We start from the raw sequence: 27,389 nt of genomic DNA on the forward strand, positions 1-27,389 counted from the left end.
AGACCCTGACACAATTATTAGTCCAGACATTTCAGCCCAAGCCCTTTTGATGACATAAATAATGTGGTTCCAGCATCACATCAGCAAATTATTTTTTTGGGGAAAAAATATATAAAAAAAAGTTTGCACAGGGAAGAAAAACATATCTGATTTCTGAAAGGCTTTGAAACAACAGCAAAAACGTCCAAAAACTGAGCTGCAGAGACTTTTTGCCCCAGCACGTAGAGACCTGTGCGAATGAAATGAAGGGATCTGGCAGGATCTGTGAGGAATTCAAATGAAAAGTAGGTAATGAAGCACCTGCACTTACTGTGGGGTTTTCGTGAGTGATTGGAACATCCCTTGTTAGTTGAGAAGCGCATCTCTGTGAAGCAGGAGCGATTAGCAGGGTGTTCTGACAAGTCCTCATAAACCTGGAGGTTTTGTATCAAAGCTCACTTGAGAAATCTGACTATTGAGGCCCGTGCTGAACTTCTGAAGGCACTTCAGGATCCCATCTGTGCATAAATATTTATGGCTTGGCATTCTTTGCTAATTACAGCTATGCTAGAAAAGAAAGAGTTTGTGTGCGCTGGGTAAGTGATTTTCCTGAAAGAGAGCAGGGGAAGTTGCTTGAAAACATTTCCCCAAGACATTATTTTTTTCAGACAGCTCCAATCTTGTAGGGTAAAACAGGGTAACCTGACAGAAACTGTTATTCACTGAGCAAACTTTTAATCAGAACCCACTGGATTAATAACAAGGTTTGAAATATGTGAGGATTAGCCTTGCACAGAGATACCAGGACACATTCAACCTTTCCTTGATGATTCAGTGCTTTAATTTTAAGTCTCAGAAAAAGAGCCTAATGCTTGCTTGAGTCTGATAATCATGTCTTTCCACCCTTCTGCCAGGAGAATGTTAATGAGAAGACTGGTAAGGATGGGTCCACAGAATGAAAAACACAGAGAGATTTTGGTTGTCTCTTTTGAGTATAGAGTACTTGAGTATTGTTTATGAGCTATAAATAAATTCAGTGGTAGGTCTTCATGCTTAAGAATCGATCCCCAAAGCTGTGGTCCCATGATGCGTTGCTCCAGAAAGTCTGAGCACCCATAACTGTAACTGAAGACTACCTGAGGGTCATTTTCAGGAGCTCCCTGCCTGCCACATGCTTTGATCCATTATTTTATCAAAAGATGTGTGAAATTTTTTGGACTATGCCTCTTTTCCTGTATTTGTCATTCTTAACAGTATACATGAGTGAAGTGCTCTAATAAGAAGCCACTTAAGGTCTGAATTGTCCTCTAAATATATCTGTCTGTTTTCTTTGCCTATTGAGGGAGCCCGATGTGACCATGCTAATGAACCATGGCAAAATGCCCACCTAGGTAGAAGGAATGTGAGTTTTCCCATATACAGGTATGAAAGACACTTTGGGAAGAGGCCTCCAGAGTTTGGACAGGACATGTTTAATATAAATAAAGGACGCCCAAGCCCTCCCAGTTTCAGATTCATTCTGGAGCCTCAAAAGGCCCCTGAATAGATTCAGTTACCTAAAAAGAAAGGCTTTCTTGAAAGAAAGCAAAATTGAAGTTAGTGGCCTTTACTTGTACCTTTGCTGAAGAATAACTAGATGGTGCAGTTATCCCCTCCAGCCACTGTCACTGCAGTTATGCCTCTGATGTTACATTGCATTTGAAATTTAATGGTTTCAATGCTCACTGGCTGTATGGGGTTCATTCACAAGGCAAGGTGCTATTTTGGTTCCTCATGGGCAGAATTTCAAGGAGATGAAGAACAGTATATCATGCTGAAATGGAAAGCCACACATTTTCCAAATGGTGGAGACTGCTTTCCAAAGGGTGGAAAATTTAAGCGGTGCTTGCTTAACCAGAAACAGTAAGAAATTCAATAGCTTGTGTATTTTGGGAAGTGTTGAGTTAATCCTGGTCCCTTGTGATCCAATGGCTGGAGCTGGGGTCTAGGGAGCGCTCATCTGCATGTACAGGACTCAGATATGTGCCTGGGACTGCTTTTAAATGGCAGAAGTTTGGCAGTCCTGTGTATTCTCTCTGCTTGTAAATAAATACACACTGTGTGTATACTTTTAACTCTAAGGTACAGGACTGTTAACAAGATCAGAAATGATCAATGCAATCCCCTGTCAGCTTGGGGTAAATGAGACATTTTTTGCTTCTACGTGGCTTGGGGGTCAAGGTTCAACAAAGTATATAGGGGCCTAGCTTTTTGTTTCTTTTCCCACTGCATGTGGGCTTTAGTTTCGAATATGCACCAGCCTTTTGGGAAGATGCTCATAAGTACAGTACAGGTCTCAGCAGAGCACATCTATGACTTGTGCCTCTGATCTTGGAGGTTCCTTTGTAAATCATCCCGGTACCTACAGGCCCATCAGAGCCCTCCCAAGGAGTCCCTGCAGGACGAGGCTGGGAGATGTTACTGCCGGCAGTGAAACCTGAAGCTGTGCTTTGCTAGTGTTGACAGATCCTCAAAGAGTGCCAGAGAGCTGCTGTGGGCACAGGATTTCTATCACTCATGTTATTAAACCTCTGTTGAGGGCCAGGCCAAGCAGGCCAACCCAACTCCCAGGCCCAATCTGGGCTTTAGCGCTGGCCAGGAATAGTTTCCAATTCAAAGTTTGGATGTGACCACCTTGTTTTAGAGGCTAACAAAATTTGTGAGAATGGCTGCAGGCTCTTCTATGCCAGTTGGCCTTAGTGCCAGAGAGCTGGCACATTTAATTTATCAGGGCTGAGGCAGCCTGAGATCTATGACCAAAGCCTAGGATCAGGCCCTGAGCACACAGAGGATTTCATTCTCCAGGGTACCTTTCAGGATCATTAAAAAATTGCACACAAATCCAATTATTTCTCAGGTAACATGCTGATTTGATTTAGACCCATTAAGTATAATTACCGGGCAGGCTGCAGGAACATATAATTAGAGGGAATTGACATACTATTTAATTGGTCTAACATGAATTCCCTCTAACTGAAATCCGGATTCACCAATATTATTTAAACAATTCAGTGCTTGTTCATCCCCCTACTTCAGAGACAGATCATGTGTTATTGTAAGCTAGGAAATATTTGCTGTGTGCCTGACTTTCCAGAGGGGCTGCAAGGTCTGATCCTGGCTGGGAAGAGAATCATTGGGGCTGCCCAAATCATGCTAAAGAAATACTGTCACCTTACTGTGCCTCAGCAATGCCAATTGCAGCTTTTTACCAGGTTGGTTGCTGCTCCGGATGTTGTAGGAGCAGAGATCGAACTGTCCCTGCAGAGCATCTGTTTGTCCATGGTGGCTTTTGTGGTTGTTTCTTTTTGGCCTTCTATTTCAAAAGTGTCAGTGCTCCTGGACAAAATGAAATAAATGCATACTTGTCTCTGCTAAAGGATTATTTAGGATGAGATCTGTTTGGGTGGACATTCACTGACAATGCTACTGAGAGAAGAGAGGGCTTCAACGCTGCTTTTGTGACTTTTCCTCTGAGTTCCCCTCATGTTACCTTTTCCTGGTCTCCTTTGCACCCATGAGATGCCACTGCCACACTATCCTTGATGCACTGTCCCCTTCTCAGCTCTGAATGGCCTGAGCTGCAGCCTCCTGTGACACTCTAGTGACATTTCCCTCTTTCCTATCAGGCGGTTACTATTTTAGCATATGACTTCAAGGACTCTGGTAGACAGACCCTCCATCCATTTATTCATTTATTTTTAATTATTATTGTTTTTATTTAATTTTAAAATGCCTGCTGGAGTAGCTGGGTGTGATAATGGGAGGCCAATGTGTGTGAGGCTTCCCTGTGTTCATCATCATGTAGCAAAGTGTAAATCCAAGCTTTGCTGTTCTCCCTTCTATTCACAAATACAAGCTTAAAACCTTTTGAAGTTTCAGAAAGCCTAGATTGTGACCCGGTCTCCAATTGCAGCTCAAATCCCTCTGTAACAATACAAGAACATATTTGTGAAAGGCACAAGGATCTGAGAAATGCATCTGGGAAGCCTGCATTTGTTGGCAAAGGGTAAAGTGCCAAAAGTTTTTATGGGGTAGGAGGAGGAAAGGGCTTGGGGGGAGGTCATTTTGTTCTAGTTCAGGACCTGTAGCTTTGATTTATGGGGAAACTTTTGTGCTGAAAATTGACCTGGGCAAACGTTTATAACAGAGCAGGCATTTATTCTCTCAACCATAGATTTAATTCTAATTTAAGAAGTCCAGTTAATTCTTGTGAACTGCAATGACTTTTTCAAACTGGGAATGCCCATCCTGATGTTCTTGCCAAAATCTTACTCAGATAACTCTATTTTTTTTTTTTTAACAGCACGAGTCAATTCTAATTAGAAGGCAATTGAATTTTGAAATCGATTAGGAATTAATTCTAACTAGATCTTCTGATAAAAATTCTGATAAAAATAAATGTTGTCTTCAAATTTGCAGCCTATCAGATGGTGATGCAGTTGCTGTACTATGTCCCAGAAGTGGCTGCATTTTGGCAAGGATGTGCTGTTAAATATCTGCAAAGAGCTGTCCTCCATGGTGGTGATTCCCAGTTGCAGGTGAAGTTGAAGCTGCCTTTTATGTCCTGGGGAAATGGTTGGGTCTGCTCTCACCTTTCAAATGGATTAACTGAAAAGTTTGGGAAGGACGTTATGGAAGGAAGACTGCAGTGAATGCATCTTGTGTGCCTTTTAATTTCTGTGTGATCTGTTCCTACAATACTGACCAGTGCGAGCTTTGCCACTGACTTTTCTGGGCTGAGGATTATCTTTTCTGATAAATTTGGTGACTGCCTGGTCTTGTTACACATCCTTAAAGCTTTCACTCTCTGAGCAGAATTTGCAAATGCTGTGAGCAAGAACAGCATGCCATGGAAAGACAGAGTCTTTGTAGAAATTGCAGATGAGAGCAAAGAGGGACCTGAATATATCCTTGGTCCCTTTAACACTGGTGATTGATTTTAGTGCTGGCGTAGATTGGTAATTCAGTAGTTATCAACCCTTTCAGAAAAGCATTAATCTCCTTCATAAGACAGCTTTATTGGTGGCAGGAGAAGTTCACTGTATTGTTCACTGCCTGGCTTTTTGGTGGGCCAGGCTTTCTAAAGCAGCACGGCGGAGTGTGGGCTGTTGAAATGGCACATCCTTCTGGCCCAGCCACTGAGGCAGTAAAATAGGTCTTTTACCTCCTGCATTCATCAGCTTGCTCTCGCTTATTTGTATTAGTTCAAAACTGTTAAGGTGGTGCAGGGAGGGTAAATTTATAAGGGCAATAAAACTTAGGCAGCAAACTCCGTAGTGATGAAAAGGTGTAAATAAAGGAATGCTATAAATAACAGAGGACAGATCCATCAGTGATCTGGGTCAGAGAAATGTTAATGCTAACGATTACTATTGTTTTAAGCCGTTGATGCACAGAGATTTTCAGTGGCTGTCCAATAGCCCTGTCTCTGTAGCACAGCAATCCTTTGACTGTCAGGCGCAGGATTAAGAGGACCGTGTGATTTCATTGTCAGTGAGTGCTGAGATTATTGTCAGTTGCTGCCCCCAACGTGTGTGAGTAGAGGAAAGAGAAGGAAACCGCTGTTGACCTGGGAGGGTTAAAAAAATAATTAAAAAAAAAAAAAAAGATCCCAGTTCTCCTTCAAACTCCTCAGTCAGGCCTGATAAAAAGGAGAACAGAGAGGTGGTGATGAGCAGGATGTGGATATAAAGTTTGCTGGGTCAGGCCTCCAGTATCCAGATGTGGACCACTGAAAAATACGTTCTCATGGCTCCCCCGTTCCATTCTGCCTGAACTGTATACATCATAGGCTGTGACTTTTACAGATGTCTTTTGTTCATTGGCATTGAAGTTTTCTGAGAGGTTGGAGGTGGAAAAAAGAAAAAAAAAAAAGAAAGAAAAATGAAAACCCTTTAAACCCTTTTAAGCTGTGGATTTTCAGTGAAGGACAAGAAAAGGATACTCTGTAATTTTTCTTTGCAGAGATGGGTGAGTAGATGGCATTGCCAAAAGGACTTGGTAGCCTTCGCCCTGAGGCACAACAGGTTTCAGGAGATGCAGCCCATCCTTGGGCATTCTTAGTACCAGCGATACCTTCCTGGGCAGAGGATGAAGGCTGCGATGTGGACAGTGCTTCAGATGTGACGTTGTGTGAAACAAAGTGATCTGGGAGCCTTCTCCCCAGAAAAGCAAGGCTGGGCCCTTGGGGAGTTTAAACATGGGGAAACCAGGGCCCAGGTTTTTGAGAATGAAAGCCCTAAATCCAAGTCTCAGCACGGTCCAATTGTAATAGAAGTTGTCAAGCTTTGGATGGTAGATTTCAAGATTTTCTGGTGAGTTTTCTGGCACACGGGACAAGGAAAGCATATCCCAGTAACAATATGCTTAATAAATCCAACTGAAATGCTGCAAACATTTACTTTTATGAAAGTCTGGATCTGTTATATTGAAGCCACAGTTTAAACCATGTGTTTAGGTCTCACAAAGCAAGAAGCAGAACAGAGAGGTAAATTCATGCAGGCCTTCTGCAGGGAGTCCTGTATATGGAGTTATTCAAGACAGAAAATATAAATCAGTTGCTCTACTCAAGTAAAAAATGGAAAAAAATACAGGGAAAAGTAAATCTGAAAAGTACTGGGATAGACACATGGTAATGAATTCTTTCCAATATTGTGAATATTTTTTCCATATCAGTCCCACATTTGTTTTTCAGATTTATGATACATTTTTAAAACAGGAATTTACTGATATTTTCAACTTTTTATCATACTACTGGCACATCAAGCTCTTCACGGTTACTTTTGCTTTTCTGACTACTTAAGTAGCACCAGAGGTTGTCACCTAATCATGTCTTCAAGAGCTGGGATATCCAAGAGCTAAGATACCTGTGGCATTGAGACTTACAGGAATTTGGGAGATTTGGTAACTGTGCATTTCTTCCAGCTACATTTTTCCTTCTTAGACAAAGCCATTGAAGGAATGCTGTGTGTTTAATTATTTAGGAAACCAGCAGACCAGCTTTTAATCTAGTAGGCCTCATTTTCCTTTGTTTTATGCTCTAGGCAACCCCATGGATTTTATGCAAAAGTATGAATCAGTTATCCTTTTAATGTTCCCATGTTAGAATTATTAGCACCATTATTTTGACATTTGGAGAAGACTTTTTATGATATAAAAGACTAAATTCTCCCTTCCAGCTATTTTAATAGTAATATTTACACCATCACTGGAAAAGATGAACAAAAGTGCCGCAAGCAGTTGAACTAATGAAGTCTTTTTATTTACATATTCAAGTAATTTTTTTCCTTGGTGCATCCCTTCCATCTTTTCATTGCAGTAGCAATAGTTTTCACAATGCTTTCTATTTTACCTCCTATGGTGTAGCTCTCCAGATCTATAGCCATGGGTATTACAGACATACATAACCAAGCTGAGTATTACATCCATGCAGGTTGGTTGGTGGGACAGTGCAGCAATAACCAGCAGCTTTGGCACTAATTAGGCTCTCCTCTGTATCTGGCTACCAGTTTTTATAAAACATATAGGGCCTTAAACTGCCTTTGTCACCTCAGTTTCTTCTGGCACATTTTGCTGAAGTTTAGCCAGCAGGTTCTCAAGTCATTGGAATGGAGACTAATAAATGGCAGGACAGAGGGTCAGACAGAAGAAAAGTCATTTGACTGAATGCTTACTTCAGAGAATTAGCCCAAATTCATTAGTGGGAGAAGTGGGACGAGAATTAAATTCATCCCTGGCTCCCAAGGGTTTTGTTTAACTCTCATCTCGCAGCCTAGTGTATATACTTCAGTAATGCTCTATTCTTCTTTAGATAACCATACACTTCTGTCCAGCAGGAAAGTGCAGCTAGGTGCATCAGAACTCGACTTTGGAAATGAAATGTAGCAGTTAATTTGCAACACTGCCAGACTTTGTGGAGCAGAATACAAAAAGACAACTACTTCAGACTAATGAAAGTGACAGTGGGGAAAGGCTCCTCTTAAACACTGCAAATTGGATGGGTGCATCAGGCTTGTAATTTTAAAGGAATCTGACAAGGTCGTTTACAAAGAACAATCTTCTTACTTGTCGAAACAGTTTCAGACCTCCAGAACTTAGCAGTTTTGAGTTTTCAGGATATTTCTGAAGTTGGCAAACTGCCTATTTGGTATAGCTCTGGACTGTCATCCACGCTGCACCTTTCTGAGTTTCAGATTAGCTTCTGCAGAAGTAAGTGGTGTGCTCTATGCCATTAAGGGTAGCAAACTTCAGTTTTTAAAAGTTAAATTAGAGCATCTTCAAAACAAGTTTCTCAAAGGGAATTTCAAACTTAAATGACGTTAAAAGATACTTATTTGAAAATGTATCAGTTTGTGATATTCTCACGTATTTATGCTCCAAATTAAAGGGTCCAAATAACAAAGACTGTGAATGTTGAAATGAGGGAATGACCGGATCATCTACAGCTTAAATGTTTGTGGGGGAGTCAGAGGAGAGTCTGTACCTGAGGACTACAGAAATCTTAACTGTCTTGGAAAGATCTTCTCCATCCAAACCTGCCTAAGGAAATACTGACTTGGTTGATATGGATTTCTTCAAATCCTGACATGAATGAAAAGTTCTTATTAGTAGCAGGTTGACACAGATGCAGGGGAAGTCCTGAAACCCAGGATATGAGGTGCATCTCTCATGAATGAAGGGAAACTAAAAAACAAAAACTAAAAGCAAGGAGCCAGAGCTATGTGCCGTGCTCCAAACAATAGGCAGTTGCAGCTGTTAGGATTTTCTGATCCATGTTGACCTATTTACATTTGGGGACTTAGAGGCCAGAATCTGCTTATATCTTTAAAGAGTAAGAAAGGCTCAGGAAACAAATGCTTACATGAAATGAACAGTAAATAAATATAAGAACCCCGTAATAAGAGAGAGGGGAAAAGTGTGAAGGGAAGCACCAACGGGCAGATACCCTTTTAGTCCAAATGCCTTCTTCACAGAGTATGGGAGTCAACGGAAGCTGCCCAAGACACCTTTGCCTGCTCTGAGATGTGCTTATCTATTTTAATTTTGGGAGGATGGACTTAGATCTACATGCACTCAAAGAATTCTCTTTCTTACAGAAGATGTACCACAGATTATGGAAATTTGCTGATTATGGGGGAAAACAGGAATATATACAAGTAGAAATGAGATTCACATCTTATGATGAAGGGTACTGAATGGGTATCTGCAAGCTGAACAGTTCACAGGCAGTCTGGTTGCACAGGCACTCTTGTTCATGGATGCTGCTTAGAGACATCTGTCATGTTTCTTTTCTTGGAGACTTATCTCTTTAATTCTCTCAGAAGAGATATTAACAGATACTAGCTATACTTGTCTTTCACATGGTCAACAAGATCACTGGAACTGGTTGCCCAAGCGGATTGTGTAGTCTCAGTCCCTGGAGACATTAAAAACTTGACTACACATGGCCCTAGGCAACTTGCTTTAGCTGACAGTGGTACAAGCACTGATAGGTGCAGGTAGAGATGTGGGTAGGAAGAGTGACACTGCACGGGAGATGTACCTGCTCTTAACACTGTTCTTGTGGGGGGAGTGGCTGTGTGAGAAAGGGAGCTGTCCCTGCTGTCCTGTCCCTATTCATAGACCAATGCTAGCCACTGCTTAAAATTAAACACATTCATTGATCAGTTAAAGGAAAATAGGACTAGTGTTGGCGGAATAGTTGGATATCCTGAAGACAGGGAGGTCACTCATGAATTATAATCTGTGGTGGCTGCTAAAAAGCAACAGAAAAGGTACTGACAAAATAATGCAATCCCCTTTGGTCATTAATCAGGAGGCAGGAAGAGGAAAAGCGGACCCCAAAAGGTATTGAATGCTAGAAGCAGTGCAGTGGTTTCACACCGATGGGCAGCTGAGCACCACCATGCTGCTCTCTCACTCCCCCTGCTCGACAGAACAAAGGGAGAAAATACAATGAAAAAAAGAAAAGCTGGTAGAGATAAGGGCAGGGAGATCACACACTAGTTACCATCATGGGCAAAAAAGACTCAGCATAAAGGAGATTAATGTACTTTATTGTCCACCAGTAACAGAGAAGAGCAGTGAGAACTAACAGCGAACTGAAACCATGTCCCCCCATCCACCTCCTCCCTGTGTGTGGCTCGGGGAATGGGGGCTGCAGTCAGTCCCTGACACTTTGTCTCCACCGCTCCTTCAGGGTCCCTCTCTGCTCCTGCTCCACCTGGGGTCCCTCCCACGGGACGCTGTCCTTCCCGAACTGAGCATGCGGGGGCTGCCCACAGGCAGCAGCTCTTCAAGAACTGCTCCCATATGGGTCCATACCACAGGATCCCCCAGGAGCAAACTGCTCCAGCACAGGTCCCCCACGGGCGGCAGCTCCAGCCCGGGGCCTGCTCCTGCGGGGGCTCTCCATGGGCTGCAGACTCCTCCAGGCCACATCCACCTGCTCCACCAGGGATTCTTCCACGGGCTGCAGCGTGGAGATCTGCTCCATGTGGGACCCATGGGCTGCAGGGGGACAGCCTGCTCCACCAGGGGCCTCTCCACAGGCTGCAGGGGAACTGCTGCTGTGTGCCTGGAGCACCTCCTGCCCTCCTGCTGCACTGACCTGGGGGGCTGCAGGGCTGCTTCTCTCACATTTTCTCACTCCTCTCTCCCAGCTGCTGTTGCACAGCATTTCTTGTTTGTTTGTTTGTTTGTTTGTTTTTTCCCTTTCTTAAACCTGTTCTCCCAGAGGTCCACATAGGGTTGCTCATTGGTCAGTTGTGGCCACCAGCAGATCCCTTTTGGAGGGACTTTTGGAGGGACTCCCTTTTGCTCTTTCTGATCTGACATGGGGCAGCTGCTGGGCTCTGCTCACAGAGGCCACACCTGTAGCCAAATCTTTGCCATGTAAGCCCAATACAAGCAGTTCGGTTTTGAAGTGGCATCTTGGGTACAGTTTCACTAATTTAGCAGTTATAAACTAAGTAGGAGACTCTTCTATAAAAAACAATCCTGAGCTGAAAGAAATGGGGAAGAACATCTATATTTCCTACAGAATGTCTTTGTTCAGATTCCTAATTCTGAGATTGAAATCCTTTAGGAGTTTGTGAGGAAGACAGATTTCTTTTTCCATGTCTTTCCAGCTCTTTGATCTGGGAAATAGGTCAACTATTATGCAGTGATTATGTGAACCATGCATATGTTAATTAGTGAAATTTCCTAAAATTTTTCCACTACTAGTTCTGTTTAAAAATCTAATTTTAGACAAGGCATTCCATCAGCTTGTTAGATGCAAAATCATTTTAGAAACTTTTATTTCTAAGATCTTTCAGAGACCGAGCCAAATGAATTTAGTTTTGAGCTTCCCAATCATGATCATCCAGAAAATTTTCATGGACCATAGATGAAAATGTCATTAAGTCACTGGGTAAATTTATTTACTACAGGTCAATATTTTAGTATTCTTGCACACATCCTGTAATTACAATGGGTCTTGTTCTCTTTGCTATTTGAGAGAGCCAATTTTTCCATTAGAAACATTTATAATTGTTTTCCCTTGATTGTTCTAGCTATGTTATAATCATGTCATATATTGACCTTTAAAATGTGTCTAGAAAAGCCTGCAGCTGTTCCCTCCTTGGTTTCTCTCTGTCGAGTTATATTTAAGCCAGTGTCTCTGAAAACAGGCAGTAATAAAAGGGATATTATCCTTAGCAAATATCTTAATCATGGTAAATCTCTGTTGCCCTACAAATGACTGCACGGGGGATTAGAGTTGAGTAAGCCATTTGCTGAATATCACTGCCACCTTTCCTAGGCCATTTAAGCGTGTTTAATTTTTCAGGGTGAAACATGAAACCCACTAATACAAATGTTTGCATTTGGACTGAATTATATCCAGACTGTAACAGTTAGAGCAGGCTTAGGACCAGATTGTGACTGATCTGTAGGAGGCCAGTCCTGCTTGGGAGAGTGAGAGAGAAAAATGCAGATTCATTCCCAGTCCCAGATCTCTTCTGTCACTTACGCTGCCTCGATTCTTTTCAATATTTATATAAGGCTATTATGGGCTGAAGTACCAGTAAATGTATGGGTGATGCTTAGTTCTCTATTTTCTTTGCATCAATCACAGTCCTTACCACTGCCCAATGCCTGGGAGCCATCAGTGTCTGGATGAAAGACAGCTGGCTTTAGTTCATCCTGGCTAAGATGGAGGTGGCAATGCTATGAAGCAGAAAATGCTTTCAGAGGATTGTGTCCTCTGTAACATCACTTTCGGTTTGTTTATCCAGATTTCTATCAGGTTGCCCTGAAACACTGAGAGCATCTGTTCTCCAGTGATCAAGCTTATGGGAAATTTTGGGGAGTCTGAAATACCACTGGGTACTTCATCCTTTATTTTTTCTTCTTTCATTCTAACTTTCAAGAAAGCTGTGTTTTTCATCAGTGACAGCCAAGGTGACTGCACTCCCAACCCACCTGGACTCATCCAGAACCAAGTATTCATGACCCTGGTGACCAGCAGCTCCACTAGGTGTTTTCTAAGGCTGAAATCAGTGCCCATGAGGAGGTGGCATCTCTTTCAGATGGCACAGCCCTTTGACTCCACACAGCAGTGTGCCAACAGCACATCACCAATAAACTGCACTAGTCCCCAGGGAGTGCATGGTCAGACTCACTGCCCTGGCTTCATATTTTGACCCATCCATCAAGCAGCTCCCCCCACCAGCTCTGAACATGATTTTCTGGAGCAGCTCCAAGGGTAAGAACTACAGATGTGAGAGGCAGAGCTTTGGTGCTGGCTGTCAGCAGAGATGCGAATGGCCATGCATCCCAGTGACTTCTGCATGGAACTTCAGTGAAATTTCCAAACTGTGACTTTGAACAGTCAACAGCATTTAATCGGTATTTAGGGACCTTATGTGGGTCCACAGGACATGTGGTAAAGCAATCACTTATACTTGATAATTGGGAGAAGTAGCTAATAATAACCGAATCAGAAGAGGAAATTGAGTTACTGCTTTGTAAGAAATAAGACCCTCACAGGGGACCATGGCACGTGCTCTTTAGAGACGTCAAAATCGATCTTTTTCTAAAGTTAATCAACTATTTTGTATTTCAGCCGCTTCAGCCATGTAGCTCGTCCTATTGCACTGTTTTATGCCCTTGTGCTTTTATACACACTAAAGCTCTGGTCCCATTTCCCTCCCAGAAGAAACAAAACTCCTACGGAAGACAACTAGAGATGAAGATAACTCAGTATATTCATTATCTTACTCAGATCTCCTTGTGGTGATAGTGGCTGAAATACCTACACAGATACTATGGGCTGACTGATTCTTTCCATCTGTATGAGGTATCCCCTTTCTGAGCTTACTCTGATGTTAAAAAGGGCTTCTGTTCCTGCCCTGTCTCTGTTTTATACACTACCCTGGTTGTGGATTTGTCACTGCTGAAGGATCTGTGTTCTTCAAACAGTTGTATTATCTCCATGAGCAAAGTCTTTAGTCTGTCTTCATCTACAGGGAGCAGAGCTGGATGAGAAAGTGTTTTCCCATCCATAAATATTTTGGAGGTTTGAAAGTTTTTCTGCAATGGGATGAAAACTATTATTTTTTTAAGAGATTCTTGTACAAAGCTGATGAGGGAGAAGGAAGATTGCATACCCAAAAAAACAGTGTCTAGGGTTAAGATTGTCACCTGGTCTGTGAGTGGTTTCCATGCTCTGGTGGATGCTCTGATCACCAGGTAATAGGATATTTTGAGGGGGCTGTTTTTTAGCTTGTAGTAGGAATTTCCCAGCTGAGCATAAGGAGTCATTTATTCTCAGACGTTTATTTTAAATCATCGTATGTCTGTTTTGGTATAATATGTGTTTCCTTCATGTCGTTTCTTCTGAAAAAAATAATCAAATGCAGAAATTAGCCCTGCTGTTAGCAGGAGTTAAACCAGATGGTGTCCTGAGGAGTCTTCCAACCTAAATTCTTCTGCGATTCAACTTTGGTGGAACATTTCTGTCCAGCTCCCATTAGGAAGAAATGATTCTTGGACCTATAGTTACAATACAGACAAAAATGTCCCATTATGTCACAGCTGCCATGGTGTAAACACTTAAGCATTAAACTGCAATGTAATTATTATCTTGTGTTCTCAGTTACTAAGTGGTTTGATACGTATGGATTTTGCAGAAATCTTCACGCACACATATATATGTAAATATATATGTTTATATTTAATAGTGGTGATATCAGGCCTAGAGACACAGTGACACGGAGAGACAAAAGTCGTATCTATGCTAAATGCAGGGCCAGGGGCAGCTGCAAGCACTGGCTGATGATTACCTACACTGTTAGTCATTAGCATGCTTTGTGGCACCATTTTGACCCGGGACAACCAGCAGCATTTCAGACGATGACTGATCATGCCAGGGAGGTTGCCACGGGTCAGGGACCCTTCCCATTAGGTGATTTGGATGCAGCACCTTGCAGTGGGGAGGAATGGAGGAGTTCAGCTGTGTGAATGCAAGGTGAGCTATACCAGCTGGCCTTGGGGCAGGAGAGCAGTCTTTGGCCAGTTGTGGCTACATTTCTAGTGGTAAATAATGTAATCAAATGGAAAGACACTACCAAGACTGGGGAGGTTGAAGTTATATTCGTGGCTGTGCCCTGGGTCAGCTGGGGTGACCTTAGACATGCCACATCAATTTTCTTTGTCTTTTTTTTTTTTTTTTGCCCGCTTGTGGGTCTCTAGCTATTAAGACTCAGCTTTTCAAATGAGTGTTTATCTTCTGTGGTGTGTTGGCAGACATACGTGGGGAGGACCTATTCTAGGTTGGGACCTCTAGGGGTTCCCATAATACAGATAATAATAGTAAAGAGCAGGGAATGTTGTGATTTCTTGTGAAATAATCGCCTAGTCCCTTTGACAGATGTAAACTGAGTGACTGCTCTGTGTGCACCAGGCTTACGAAAGCAAGAGTGGATTTTTTGGTTTGGATTGTCCATTTCAGGAAGGATTTGGGAGGCAGAATGTGGAGTGAACACTTGGCACACGAAGTGGTGATCTGTGGATGAGTGAAGTGCCTAAAGTTGTGCCTTTACCTTCCCATGCCACAGACTTCTAATATCACCACGGGGAAATCACTCAATTGCCATGCCTCACTTACATGCCTGCAAAATGAAATTATTGGCTATTTACTGGAACTCACATGGGGTAGATTAAACAGCATTCATTAAAGGTGCTGATAATGCCAGAGAGAGAATGTGTAATGCAAATGATCCCTGCTACTCTAGCAAACGCAGTCGTAAGGCTGGGCTTCTGGCAGCTGATGTGCACCTCTGGACGCATGCACAGAATCATTGCTGCCTCTGACAAGCTCACGCCATGGGGAGGTGATAAGGCTTCCTTCGTGCTGGTTGCCTGCCTCTGGATCAGATGAGTAATTAAGTGTTTGTTTCCTTCCAGACGAGTACAAGAGTAAAGTAGCCTGTGAAGACGACAAGCTGCGGCTGAGCTGCAAGAAGAGCATGGTGATAGCCATTTACTCTGCTGTCTTTGGAAGGACACAAGGAGGCAGCCTGGAGTGCCCGTACCAAAACCTAGGGATGCCCATGATTGGTAAGCAGGGAAATGGCTTGGCAGAGCCCACTGAGCTGGGCAGGGTGGTTTCGTTTACTGCCATCATGTGCTGCTGGCACAGAACCCAGGCAGGAAAGGCAGGACTGGCACATGCAACCTGCCACTGCAGTGCTCCTGATGTGTGGTGCTTCGTTAGCCAGGGGTGAGCTTCATAATGAGCACCAGACTGAGGTTCACATAGATGCTCTAGCCAAGTTAGCAGGCTGCAGACTTTTGGCAGATTCGTTGGACTATACACTTGAGTTTCTTGTTCTATTTTCTGCCCTCCTGGTGGTCCATACCCTCTATCTACACTATGGAGGTGTGTATTAGCAGCAGATGTGGCTAAGTCAAGTCTTGACATCATGTTTAAACGTTAATAAAAGTTAAATCAAGGGGTGAAAATTCAAAAAGCAAGCTGTTAAGTTGCATCATGTTACGGTTGACTTACAGTGCCTTCAAGGAGCTTCTTTACTCCCAGGCTATCATAGTCTCTCACATTCATATGTTAAAGATTGATAAACTTCAAAACATTCACTAGAACTGTCTGTTCTTGAGCCAACGTGAAATGAGATTTACTGTTTCGGGCAGTGTCAGAGAGACCATGTGTCCGCAGTGAAGAATCCTGTGGTCAGCATTCCTCACCATCTTTTCCTGCAGGGTTAAGAGGGGATTAACCCCTTTCCCGAAGGAATTGCCTCTGGAGGGGGAAGGACTTCAGAAGGGAAGCTTGAGGGGCTGCTATTGCCTGTGCTGGTATCTGTTCAGCTGTATCTGGAGATCTTTGGCTTCCCAGCTGCTAATTCTGTGCCCTTAAGGAGTTAAAAGTTACTCACATGGAAGCATGTGAAGTGGCTGCTTGGAAATATGATACGCAGATTATGGGTGTCAATAGGAGACCACAGGTGGAGTCGGGCCAGTCAAGTTATTTGTGCAGTAGGATGAGTGCCTTAGTTGTGTAACTGCCAAAATCTGAGCATTGCAGCATAGTGGAGTAGTTTGGGGTCTTCTGCTCTTTGCCATGGTTCAGTCACGTGCCAGGTGAGTCATGGTCCTCTAACAAGCTACCTCCCATCTTCTGAAGTGACGTAGGTCTCTGGATGTGCTCCTGTTGTCCCCCAGTTTCCAGAGAGCAGAAGCCAAAGCAGATACGTTTGACAGGTTAGCCTAGACCTCCTTCTTGTGGTTTTTGGGATGGCCTAGGGGTGCGCACACTGGTGCGATGGTGGTTCTGTTGCTGGATGATAACTTGCCAAGTCAGCGAAACTTGATGGGTTTCTACTGTACACCTGAGCACACCACCCCTCCTTTGTCCTTGCTGAGAGTGCAGAAAGAGGCACACGAAGTATGAGTGTTGGACCCTGCTCTTGAGTGTCAGCATGAAGCAAAACTTTTCATTTTGAATCAAAGTCACAAAAGGTAAAATTTTCCTCTTCTCTGCCCAAGTGCAAAGTCCTAAAACTTGTAATGGCTGAGAAACTAGAAAATGGGATGGAAGACAGTGTTGCTCAGAGAGCAAAGCTGTAGCTAAGAGAACAAGCAGTGAGGTATGAAGCAGGATTGCACGGCCACTCTACAAAGTGTGATGTTTTCCCAAGGAAATAAGGTGTTGGGTCCTAAAGTGCAACATGCAGCCTACTACTGAGATGTGTGCTCGTCCCAGTACTGCTACTTCCTTCAGCGTCAGCTTTTAAATGGAAACCAGTGCAGGGTTTTAAGCTGTGGGCTTACTCTAAAAATAATTAGGTTGTTGGAGAGGAGCAACTCTGCGTGTTTGTAATTGCAGCAGTCTTGGGTATCTGCTAACCCAGCCTGGTGCTGCTGGGGGAGCTCGTGGAGGATGGACAGGTATGGCTTGGATGGGAAATGTTTCTGGGATAGGGGCTGGCTGCATGCCCTGCCAGGCTGGGGATGAGAGGTGCAGGGTGTGTGTGTGAGGTAAATCACTACGAGTGAGCTGGTGGTCTTTCAACTATCTCCATACTCCATTTCTCAAATCCCAGCCACATCTGAGGGTGTTTGTCCAGGTCTGCTAAGAGTGTTCAGCAGTAGCTCACTTATTCCCTCAGGATGACATTGCCAGTGCTGCAAGCAGTCTCTGCTTATCATCAGCTTTCCCTACCTTCATCTATCTTTTGGGAGCTGCCCCAACGGGACAGAGCTCTAGCGATGCAGGGGAGGTGGCTGCGATTATCACTCCTCTATTGGCCCCACAGGAGGAACCGGTGTAGGATCCATCTGCAACCCAAATCAGTAAAAAGCACATTCACACTGCGCTTCCCCACAGCGTGCTGCAAGAAATAATAGGCATGCATACATCTGCAGCACCAGAGTGAGGGGGCTGCGCTCCCAGCTGCCACTAGCAGTTGTGGGAGCGGCGTGCAGAGTCCCCCAACCTGCTCCAGAAATCGTGCTCCTGCCACGGGCTTGCCTAGCCCAGCAGGCAACTCTGTTCCTTCAGGAGTAGGTGAAAGCGTCACAGCTTATAAATCAAAGCTTTCCCCAGCAAGAGAACATTTCTCTGCACGTTTCCACAGCCCTGCGATACGGAGAGGGTTGCTCCGTGACAGCCTTTGATCCCAAACATTTGCGAGGAGCTGATCTTACAAACACGGCTGTGACTCAGACTCTGTGGCAGCATCCAGTTCCCGTAAGGCAGAACCCAGCCACGTTCTGCACAGGGAAGATTTATGCTGTTTGAATTTCACGGGACTGATGATTTGTGTCACTCCTGAGCCTTGGCAAAGCGCCTTTCCCTGGGAAGTAGGTCCTGGACAAGTTTGCAGTGTTTAGTTTTATTCAGGCAGCACAAAGTATGGATGAGTGGAGAACTCGTGCTCGCCCCAGAGGTGGGGAAGGCTATCTTCCTCTCCTGATGAAAAACAGGTCAAAAAATGTTATTCCTTTTATTTTATTTTATTTTATTTTATTTTATTTTATTTTATTTTATTTTATTTTATTTTATTTTATTTTATTTTATTTTATTTTATTTTATTTTATTTTATTTTATTTTATTTTATTTTATTTTTTTTCTGAACAAAATGCACATTTGGGTTGAATTTAGAAATCCACATCTTCTACAGATGAGACTTAACAAACGGAGAGGTGGGGAGGAGGGTTGGCCTAACACAGCAGTGTATATATTTCTGACTCTTTCACTAGAAAATGGGACAAATCATTTAATTTTTGTTGCTTCTGCCTTGAAAAACAAGATCATGTACCCCTGTAGGAGTGTTGAGGAGATAAAGTCCACTTCAAAGTGAGTTTCTTGGATTCTGCAGAGACGTGAGGTACGTTGGGTACTCAGCTGGAGTGGTTTGAGGCATTAAGGCACTGCAGCCCTTTAACACCTGCACAGCCCAGCCACCCTTGTGCTGCTTTTGAGTAGTGTGGGATCCCCGAGCCAGACATCCCACACCATGCCCTGCCAAACGCATGCTTTCTGTCCATGTCTACATGAATGTGCTTAGCATCTGAGAAGGGAACGTTACTGTGAAGGACTCCATCCTATCCCTGTCATGTTAAAGAGAAAAACTGCCAGGATCCCTTTTTAATCGGAAACGTGCTGAAACTTGTGTCTCTGACCATAATGGGAAACCCCTGCAAACAGCTGGACCCCTCCTTGAGTGCCTTGGGAACTCTGAGAAGCTCCTAAAGGAATGTGACCTTGTTTGTAACTCTTTTAATAAACCCTCCACTTTGCTGCCAGCTTGTGCAGAGACAATACGCAGAGCATAGGGAGGTCTCTGGGGAAAGGGTTATTTGCAAGCAACAAGCCATTAATATCCAGCGAGCCCTCTGCCCCTTTATCATGCTGTTTGCAGCTGCCTCTGCCTGCATCTCTGACTTGTTTATACCACGGGAAGCTGATTTAAAAATGGACTTTTCCTACTTGTATCTGAGTGCAAGGTAATGATCTAATTAGGAGACCGAGGAGGAAGAACTTGGATGTAAAACAATTACCCTTTCTGTGATTTAGTGGAGCAATATCCTTCATCATATTCAGTGCACCTGACATGTCCACTTGTATTTTTATAGTAACTAGCCCCCGAATCACAGGGAATAAGATGGATGTGTCCAGATCACCTCTAACATCAGGATCCAGGTCTCCTTCTCACAAATGCTGTCTCTCCATCAGCTGTATGAAGAGCCCACAGCAATCTCACTCCTCATCTGGATAGAAGGAATCTGGGCTTGGCACAAGACTGCAGGAACTGTAGCTCCAAAGCCCAGCTTGAGGTCGTGGTGTGTGGGTTAAACTGAGAAGTGCTGAGAAGTGAAATATCTTTGTCACCTAACACACAGGTTCTCTCCTGTGCCTCTGTAGGCAGAAAATGGATGTGTTTACAAAGCCCTGAGGAAACTCAGATGGAAGTGGCTTTCTCTAACTCATTGGATCTGATAAGGAAAGAGCAGAGAAATGATTTCAGTGAATAAGCTGTGCTTTAGGTGCTCATTCCCTGGCGTTTTTCATTTTAATGCAGTGACAGAAGGTGATTCAACCCAGTTTGTTTTGATTTCCTCCTCTTAAGGCAGATGTATATATGACTTGAACCGGAGCTTTCACAGAACATCATGTAAATATTTATTACACCATATAAATAATAGATCCTTCTAGTTTGTTTATCTGTGATCAGATCTAGCCTGTGAGTAAGTATGAAATACATACAATAAAAAAATAATTTTAATCCATGGTACATGTTACATTTTTGCCAACACTAGAGATAGTTTTAAGAGACTACTGTCCCTTCAGTCATGCATTTTTGTCTCTCTTTCTCTTTACCAAGACATATTTGACCCTATATTTCTGTCAATACAAGTCCGTGGCTGTGGTCTAAACTTGGTCTTAAGTGAAATGCTTAAAAATAAAAGGCCTCCAAGCTGTGGAGATGAGGTGATGAGGAATCGAGACCACTGATACTGATGGGGAAGGCAGTGGGGGATCGGCATGGCAGAAGACCGGGGTATCTACTGAAATTTGTGCTGATCAGGTAATGCCACATAACTCAGCTATCCTTTAGCAGATCTGGGTGTTTGTGGCTGAAATGCTCTTGTGCTATGGCCTTTTGGCCTTTCACCATGCAGGAGATGACATGGCTGGAACGCTGGCTTTGTGGGATGAGCAGCACACGGGGGAGGGAATTGGACTCTGGCTTTCTTTCCTAAGGTGCCCGCCAGGATCCAGAGGGCACCTTCACATAGGTGGGACTCCCTCTATGCATGTTTGATTTACGATCAGGGCAGAAACTGCTTAATTATGTGTACAGCTGATGATTTAGAACATGTTTTTAGAGACGAAGCTGTTTGTATGCAATAAAACTCACAAGTACCCAAATTTGAAGACTAAATAAATATCAGTTGCTGTTTAATTCACATATAATACCTAATTAAATCTAAAACGAAATAAAAATTCCATTTAGAATGCAAAGTTAAAGTGAGACAAAGCCTGCTTTCAGAAACTTATTTTTCATATTTTGGATAGTCTGAGTGTTTCACTTTTTGTTTCAAAACACCAGGAGGTAATTAAAATTACTTTACAACTGTTTCTAAACTTGAACTATTGTTGGGTTCCATAGTCATAAAAATTATTTATATGGAGTTGTTTTTTATTTGCACACAATTACTATTTAAAAAAAAAAAAAAGAAAAGAAAAAGAAAGCCATTCAAATTTGCTTCTGGGCAAGTTCTTTCTCAAAGCCAAGGTTCAACTTGGTTTTAAAAAATGTTTACAGTGGAGTATATGACCCCATGCAATGATTGTAAATAACAATTCTGAAAGTTGTAATTTAAATAGCACTAGCAGGCTCTGTGTTGATATTCATATAGTATTTGGGGAATTAAAGTGGGTATTTCTAACACCTTCAGAATGATAAACTTATTTAGTAACCAATCTTACAAGAGACATCTGTTGCCCTAACATTAGCTAAAAGCAAATTCAGAATATACTCCTAAAAATAAAAGGCAAGAACTTAGGAGATACAAATCTGTAACATTTCAATGTATTTCCATGGAGCTACCCTGAACGAAAACCAGTGTAACTTGTTCAGAACTGATGCAGTTCCTTTTACAATAATTCAGATGTCAATCAAGAATATGACAAAATTACCATGATGGTGAATGCTGAGCCTGAGAAACAAAGGTAATGTGAAACCCGTGAGGCTGCAGGCACGCCGTGCTTTATTTTAGGAAGCAAGGGCAAGAAATGACTTGCAGATTGTGTCAGCTGGATAGTCTTTTAAAAAAGATGGGCCAGTCCCACAGCTTCCGAAGTTTAGATCTTGCTTCAGCACAGATGGAGGCACTTTTTGAAGTGTGCCCATATTCAGGAAAATTGTTGGGCAGTAATAAATAGGAAGGACAGATAAACTGAGGGTCTTCACAGAACAGTAGTTGTATTGAATATACCAACCCTGTCTTCTACGGGCTGAAGCAAGAGCTGTTAGCTTTTTTTGCTTTGTATCTTGAATGCCTTATGGACCAATCAACCGTTTTCTGCTGCAAATTAAATAATAAAATTTTACTGTCGTTGCCAGACCCAAACTTCTTTGTTCTCTGAGACTTCTTGGAGCCAAGTTTGTTGCTGTCCTCTGATTCTCACTTTAACTCAGAAACCTGAAAAACTTTATTAATTTGCTCAACTTCACACACTCTGAGTCAGTCTTTGCAAGACTGGAGTCTCATATGTTTTATATGGGTGCTTCCAGCTACAAATTGATAAGATGGTTTGAGATCACTTTTATAAACCAAATGCTTCTAATTGTAACAATGGCATCTGTAATTAAGACTGCAATGGATCTTTCAGTTGCAGTCTCTAGATGTAATTAAAGTTCTTTTTTTTTAAGATAATTTTTCTTTTCTGGCCTATTGCTCAAGTTTCCAAAGTTTTATGAAGTGTGTGGTGAGTAATTTTTCTCCCTCTTTCATTAAAATGCATTTTTTATTGTAAAAATGGCCTTGTTAGCACATCCTTCTAATGTTTGGATGTAGATCTTTTTAGCCAGCTGTTTTCAGTGACATTGTGCAAGACATAGATATTATATCCAGCTGCACCAATGTGAATTTCCCTACTGCTATTTGTAATAATGATGATGGCAATGTATATCAGAAACCCAGTTCAATGTGCTACCAAAGTACCAAATACCACAGGAACAGGAACAGAAACGAAATAAAAAGTATCTGAAACTTATAAAAGCTCACAGAAGAGGAGATGTCAGGCTGGGCTTGATGCTGTTGAGGTGTTAGACTCTCCTTGGCCTTGGTGTGGACCATGAGATGCTGGAGCATCTCTCTGACTCTGTTCTGTACCACATCAGATGGTGCTCAGACCACAGCTGGGCAGCAGGGACCTTGGAAGCCAGAGCTAATATGTGGGCCAAAACCCTGTGTTACTTCCCCAGCAATCCTGTCGGCAAACCCTCTTCCACATTCCAGTGCCCTATCCAGCAAAAAAATCTTGAGCCCCTGCTTACAGCTCAGAAATGCTTTTAACCATCTCTTCTAACAAATTGTTCTCTTTTATTTCCTACTTGAAGAGGGTTTTCTTGTGTTTGAAACAGATTTACTGTCCATGTTTTCTGAAATCTATTGTTCTGTCTTCCAAAACAACAGCCTTCTAATTGTTTTGAATCTCCACTTCCTGAGCTTTCCTCTTTAGACATCTATTTCTGCTTCTTTTCTCCTTCAGGGCAGTCTTTTGTTTCTACTGGTCTTGACGTTGGTTGGTCTTAAGGTCTAGTACCTGTGGCTTGGTTTTCTCCCCCTGGTTTCCTACATGATAAATCAGCCTCCCAGGCTGCTTCCTCTAGATGGACAAAGCTCATCTTTATTAACCATATTCTGCACTGGATTTTAAAAAGAACATCAAACTTATTGGACTTGGGCTAAGCTGAAAATGCCTGGGAATTGATATACAGTACGTGGTGTGGGCTGGTTCATCAGTACTCCATGAAGACATCCTTTACTGGCTGCCCTGGTGGCTAATTTGGCAGCTGAAGCAGAGGCACCATCATCTCCAGAAGCTGTTGTTTTATGAAGGGGATGAACTTTGAATTAACACAGCTGATGGAACATCTTTAAAATAAGTGAGAAACTCCAAAAGCAGAAGGGAAGCTTCCTTCCTGGCTGCTTATGACAGGGATTCTCTTGCAGAATAAGGCAGTTCTGAGTTGTTTCTTGGTTTTCCAGGAAGGAGTCTAGGCAGCAGCTTCACCTGCAAGATTGGAGTTACTTTCCTCCTACTTACATCCTTCTTTCCCGTCCACTGAAGTTTGTTTTATCTTTTGGCAGATAAGTGTGTAACCACAGTGCTGATTCAGACCTCTGTCAGTTTTTTTTTTTTCTTTTTTTTTTTTTTCAGGAATCAGATTTCTCTCTTTAGTTATTTGACCTCCTCATCTTCCATCTTTCATTCTGTCCTCCCTGCTTCAGAGCTCTCAGCACGCAACTTTTCCTGTTTTATCCTTTAGCAAGAAATCTTACTGCATGTTTCAGAGAGAAATCACGTCCTTTGCTTGGGAGGAGTTTCCTCCTAGAGCTGTCACTTGCCTGTGAATGAGCTCCCTCAAGGGAATATATGCCTTAGCTCATTCCTTTCACCTGCTCCTCAAAAGACAGTGAGGACAGCTAGGGTTCTGCTGACTGTTTTAATTCCAGCTGTAGGTCTGCTCCCAAGGCAGACAGAGCATCACTGAGCCCGAGTGTGCTGCAGAATCTGTCTCTTGATCAGGCACCACTAGTCATGTTCCAGTTCCTCATCACTTCACATGCACTCCTGGAAATAGTATCTTGGGCAGTGAGTCTCTTTCTGAAGCCTTCATTTATAGCTCATCATTTGGTCCTTCTGATACTCCAAGATCTTATACTGTGTTTTGTTTGTTGAAAAAGTTTAAAAGCTGTGCCCAGTTCTGGGCTCCCCAGTACAAAAAAGACAGGGATCTCCTGGAAAGAGTCCAGCGGAGGGCCAAAAAGGTGATACGGGGCCTGGAGCATCTTCCCTGTGAGGAAAGGCTGAGAAACCTGGGTCTGTTCAGCCTGGAGAAAAGAAGACTGAGAGGGGATCTCATCAATGTGTATGAATACCTGAGGTGTGGGAGACAGAGGGATTTGGCCAACCTCTTTTCAGTGGTTTGTTGGGACAGGACAAGGGGCAATGGCCACAAAATGAAGCACAGGAAGTTCTGCACCAACATGTGAAAGCACTTCTTCACGGTAACGGAGCACTGGGACAGGCTGCCCAGGGAGGTTGTGGAGTCTCCTTCTCTGGAGATATTCAAGGCCTGCCTGGATGCCTACCCGGGCAGCCTACTCTAGGGAACCTGCTTTGGCAGGGGGGTTGGACCCGATGATTTTTCAAGTTCCCTTCCAAGCCCTACAATTCTGTGACTCTGTGAAAGCAGAATAAGTGTTCCAATTTTTGTGCTAAATTCACAGACTCAGAGGATGCTTCCTCTGACAAGTGGGTAGAAGTTTCTTCTCAGGCTCAGTTCTTTTTTTCAAGTGCACACATGATTCTTACGTGAAATGAGGGCATACAGGACCAATATGCAATCAGGGCTATCAAGATATAAAGCTGATATGATGCTCAGGTGAAAGAGTAATTATTGCAGAAAGGAGTGAAAGATTGAAAATGTTCTGCTAGCCCATGATCCTCAGGTCTGTAAATAAGAATTATTTACTCTTTATTCTGACAGAAGAGTCAATGAAGGTGTGTTTCATTCCCTGCTGCCTTTCTAGGCCCTTGGGCAGCCTGTGGGAAAAACCCACTGCCTTCAGCCTTACAGCATGCTAATTTATTAACACATTCAGGTGTACATGGTCCTGCTTGCTCTGGAAAGCTTGCTTCATCAGTTCAGTGCCTCTGCAGGCTGCACGTGGATGTGTCAGGTGAGTCTGATCATGAAGTTAACAAATGCACAGATGTTCTTGGGCATCTGGCACATGCCCAGCTTTGCTGCACAATTAGTCACACATCTCAAAACAAGGTGTCTACATCTGGGGATCCATCTGTGATGACTGCTGCCTTGGAAGAGGCCCTGATCTCCACCACAGCATCTAAGAGTTACCATAGTGCAAAAATTAAACTGTTTGGAAACATTATTTCGAACCCAGATAGATTTTGCAATCAAAAGCAGCAATGTATGGCTTGGCTTTCAGATTTGGATGTGTCACCCTTGCTGGAGAAAAACAAGTAACTGTGAGTAACCAAAGTAACGGATGTGATTAATAGGCATTGGCTCCAATTTATTTTTGTCACCAGGAAGAGGTAATAAAGAAATACTCATGCTGGGAAGCAGCCTTAAACTGACTAAAACTCATTCATTGTGGTGAGCTTGATGATATGGACATTACATCACTGAGATTGATTCTAGTATTAACGCCAGTGCTGTGTGCGAGTTGCAGCTGGTGAAATCCTCCAGCGTGGGTCTGGTGCTATCTGCTTTTGGTTTTACCCTGTCAGAGGTTGAGCTGATAAGGATGAGGGAGTAATATCATCCTAGCAGTCCTGGAATACTAAATTGAACTGGTAAGATGGATTGCCTATCGAGGGCTTAGACTAACAGTTGTGAAATGAAGCTGCCCAGCAGTGTGCTTTTGTGGAGTGATGCTGTGCAAGGGAATTCACTTGGACCTCACAGCAGTAGCGAGACTGGAGGGACGTGCAACTTTTAGAAAGTGGGGCCAGGAGTAGAGAGGATAAAGTGAGCCGATCCCGCTGTCCCCCAGACACAAACTTTGGTTTGAAATACCAGATGCCAGAAGCACAGCTGATATCTTTAAACACTTTCACATGTGGAAGCTTCACCATAGCCAGGAATTGTATTTCTTCTTAGGCAGTGTACTGGAGCAATCCAGGACTAATGAAGGCAGAGGGTAACTCTGGCCCAACCTGTGTAAGTAGGTTCTGTATTGCCAGTGAGGACTTAGAGGAGTTTTATTGCTATGCTGTGGGATTTGAGCTTTGTGGGCTTTAAAAGGTTCTTGGCAGGGACCTTGCTCTGTTTAGCAGTACTTACTTCAGACTTACTGTTACGGTGTTGGCATTTGTGAGTGTCCTTCGCTGTGACATATGGGATCAGGATAGTATTTAATATAACACGCACAGTTTGCACGTAGCAAACAAACAAGCAGGAAAGGAAAGGAAATGTTGCCCTAAATGAGCATGCCATCGAGTGCAATGAGAGTGCCGTATCAAGTCTTCCACTTCTGAAGGTCTGGAAAACATGACTCGCGACCATGACCCAACTCTGCTCTACCACATTGCTGGGCTTGGCTTCCCTGCATCATTTTGAGTGGCTAACTGCTTCATTTATGGATAAGAAATTCTCCATTTTATTCCCTCTCTGAGCTCTGGGAATTGGTAATTGGAGGTGAAGCCTTCTGACCTGGAATCACTTCCTGAAAAGGTACCAATATACTTGGAGATCTCACTTCAACCCAGCTCCCTAAGGATTTGTTTACATTCAGAAGTTAAGTTACCTACATGCATGTCAAAACAGCTAGCATGAGTGATGCTGAGTGTGTTTATAGCCCTGAGACATGGGGAGGGAGGTGGAGTAGGGGGTGGTGGTGGCGGGTGTAAAAGAAAACACCAGGTTTTCACTTCCAGAGCTTTGCATGACATGGTGGTGACTGTGATTTATGAGGATGCTGTAGCCTCGTCTATCATTCAGCCATCTCTCAGATGTATTATTGATATCTTCGATGCTAGTTAGTGAGGGAATAAAGTTTCTAGAATATGGCATTTTGGCTTCCAACTGAATGACCTCCTC

At 43.0% G+C, this 27,389-nt stretch overlaps 1 protein-coding gene across 3 annotated transcripts in view; it reads left to right on the top strand.

Moving 5' to 3' along the window:
• The window catches only part of EVA1A (eva-1 homolog A, regulator of programmed cell death), a 201,072-nt gene that overhangs the window by 67,792 nt on the left and 105,891 nt on the right, over positions 1–27,389 (top strand). For all 3 annotated transcript variants that reach the window (XM_068678774.1, XM_068678773.1, XM_068678775.1), the window contains one exon: positions 15,469–15,621. In XM_068678774.1, coding sequence (XP_068534875.1) covers positions 15,469–15,621 — 153 coding nt within the window. The remainder of the gene's footprint in view (positions 1–15,468; positions 15,622–27,389) is intronic.

The sequence above is a fragment of the Anas acuta genome, chromosome 3, assembly GCF_963932015.1.
Source record: "Anas acuta chromosome 3, bAnaAcu1.1, whole genome shotgun sequence".
Classification (NCBI taxonomy): domain Eukaryota; kingdom Metazoa; phylum Chordata; class Aves; order Anseriformes; family Anatidae; genus Anas; species Anas acuta.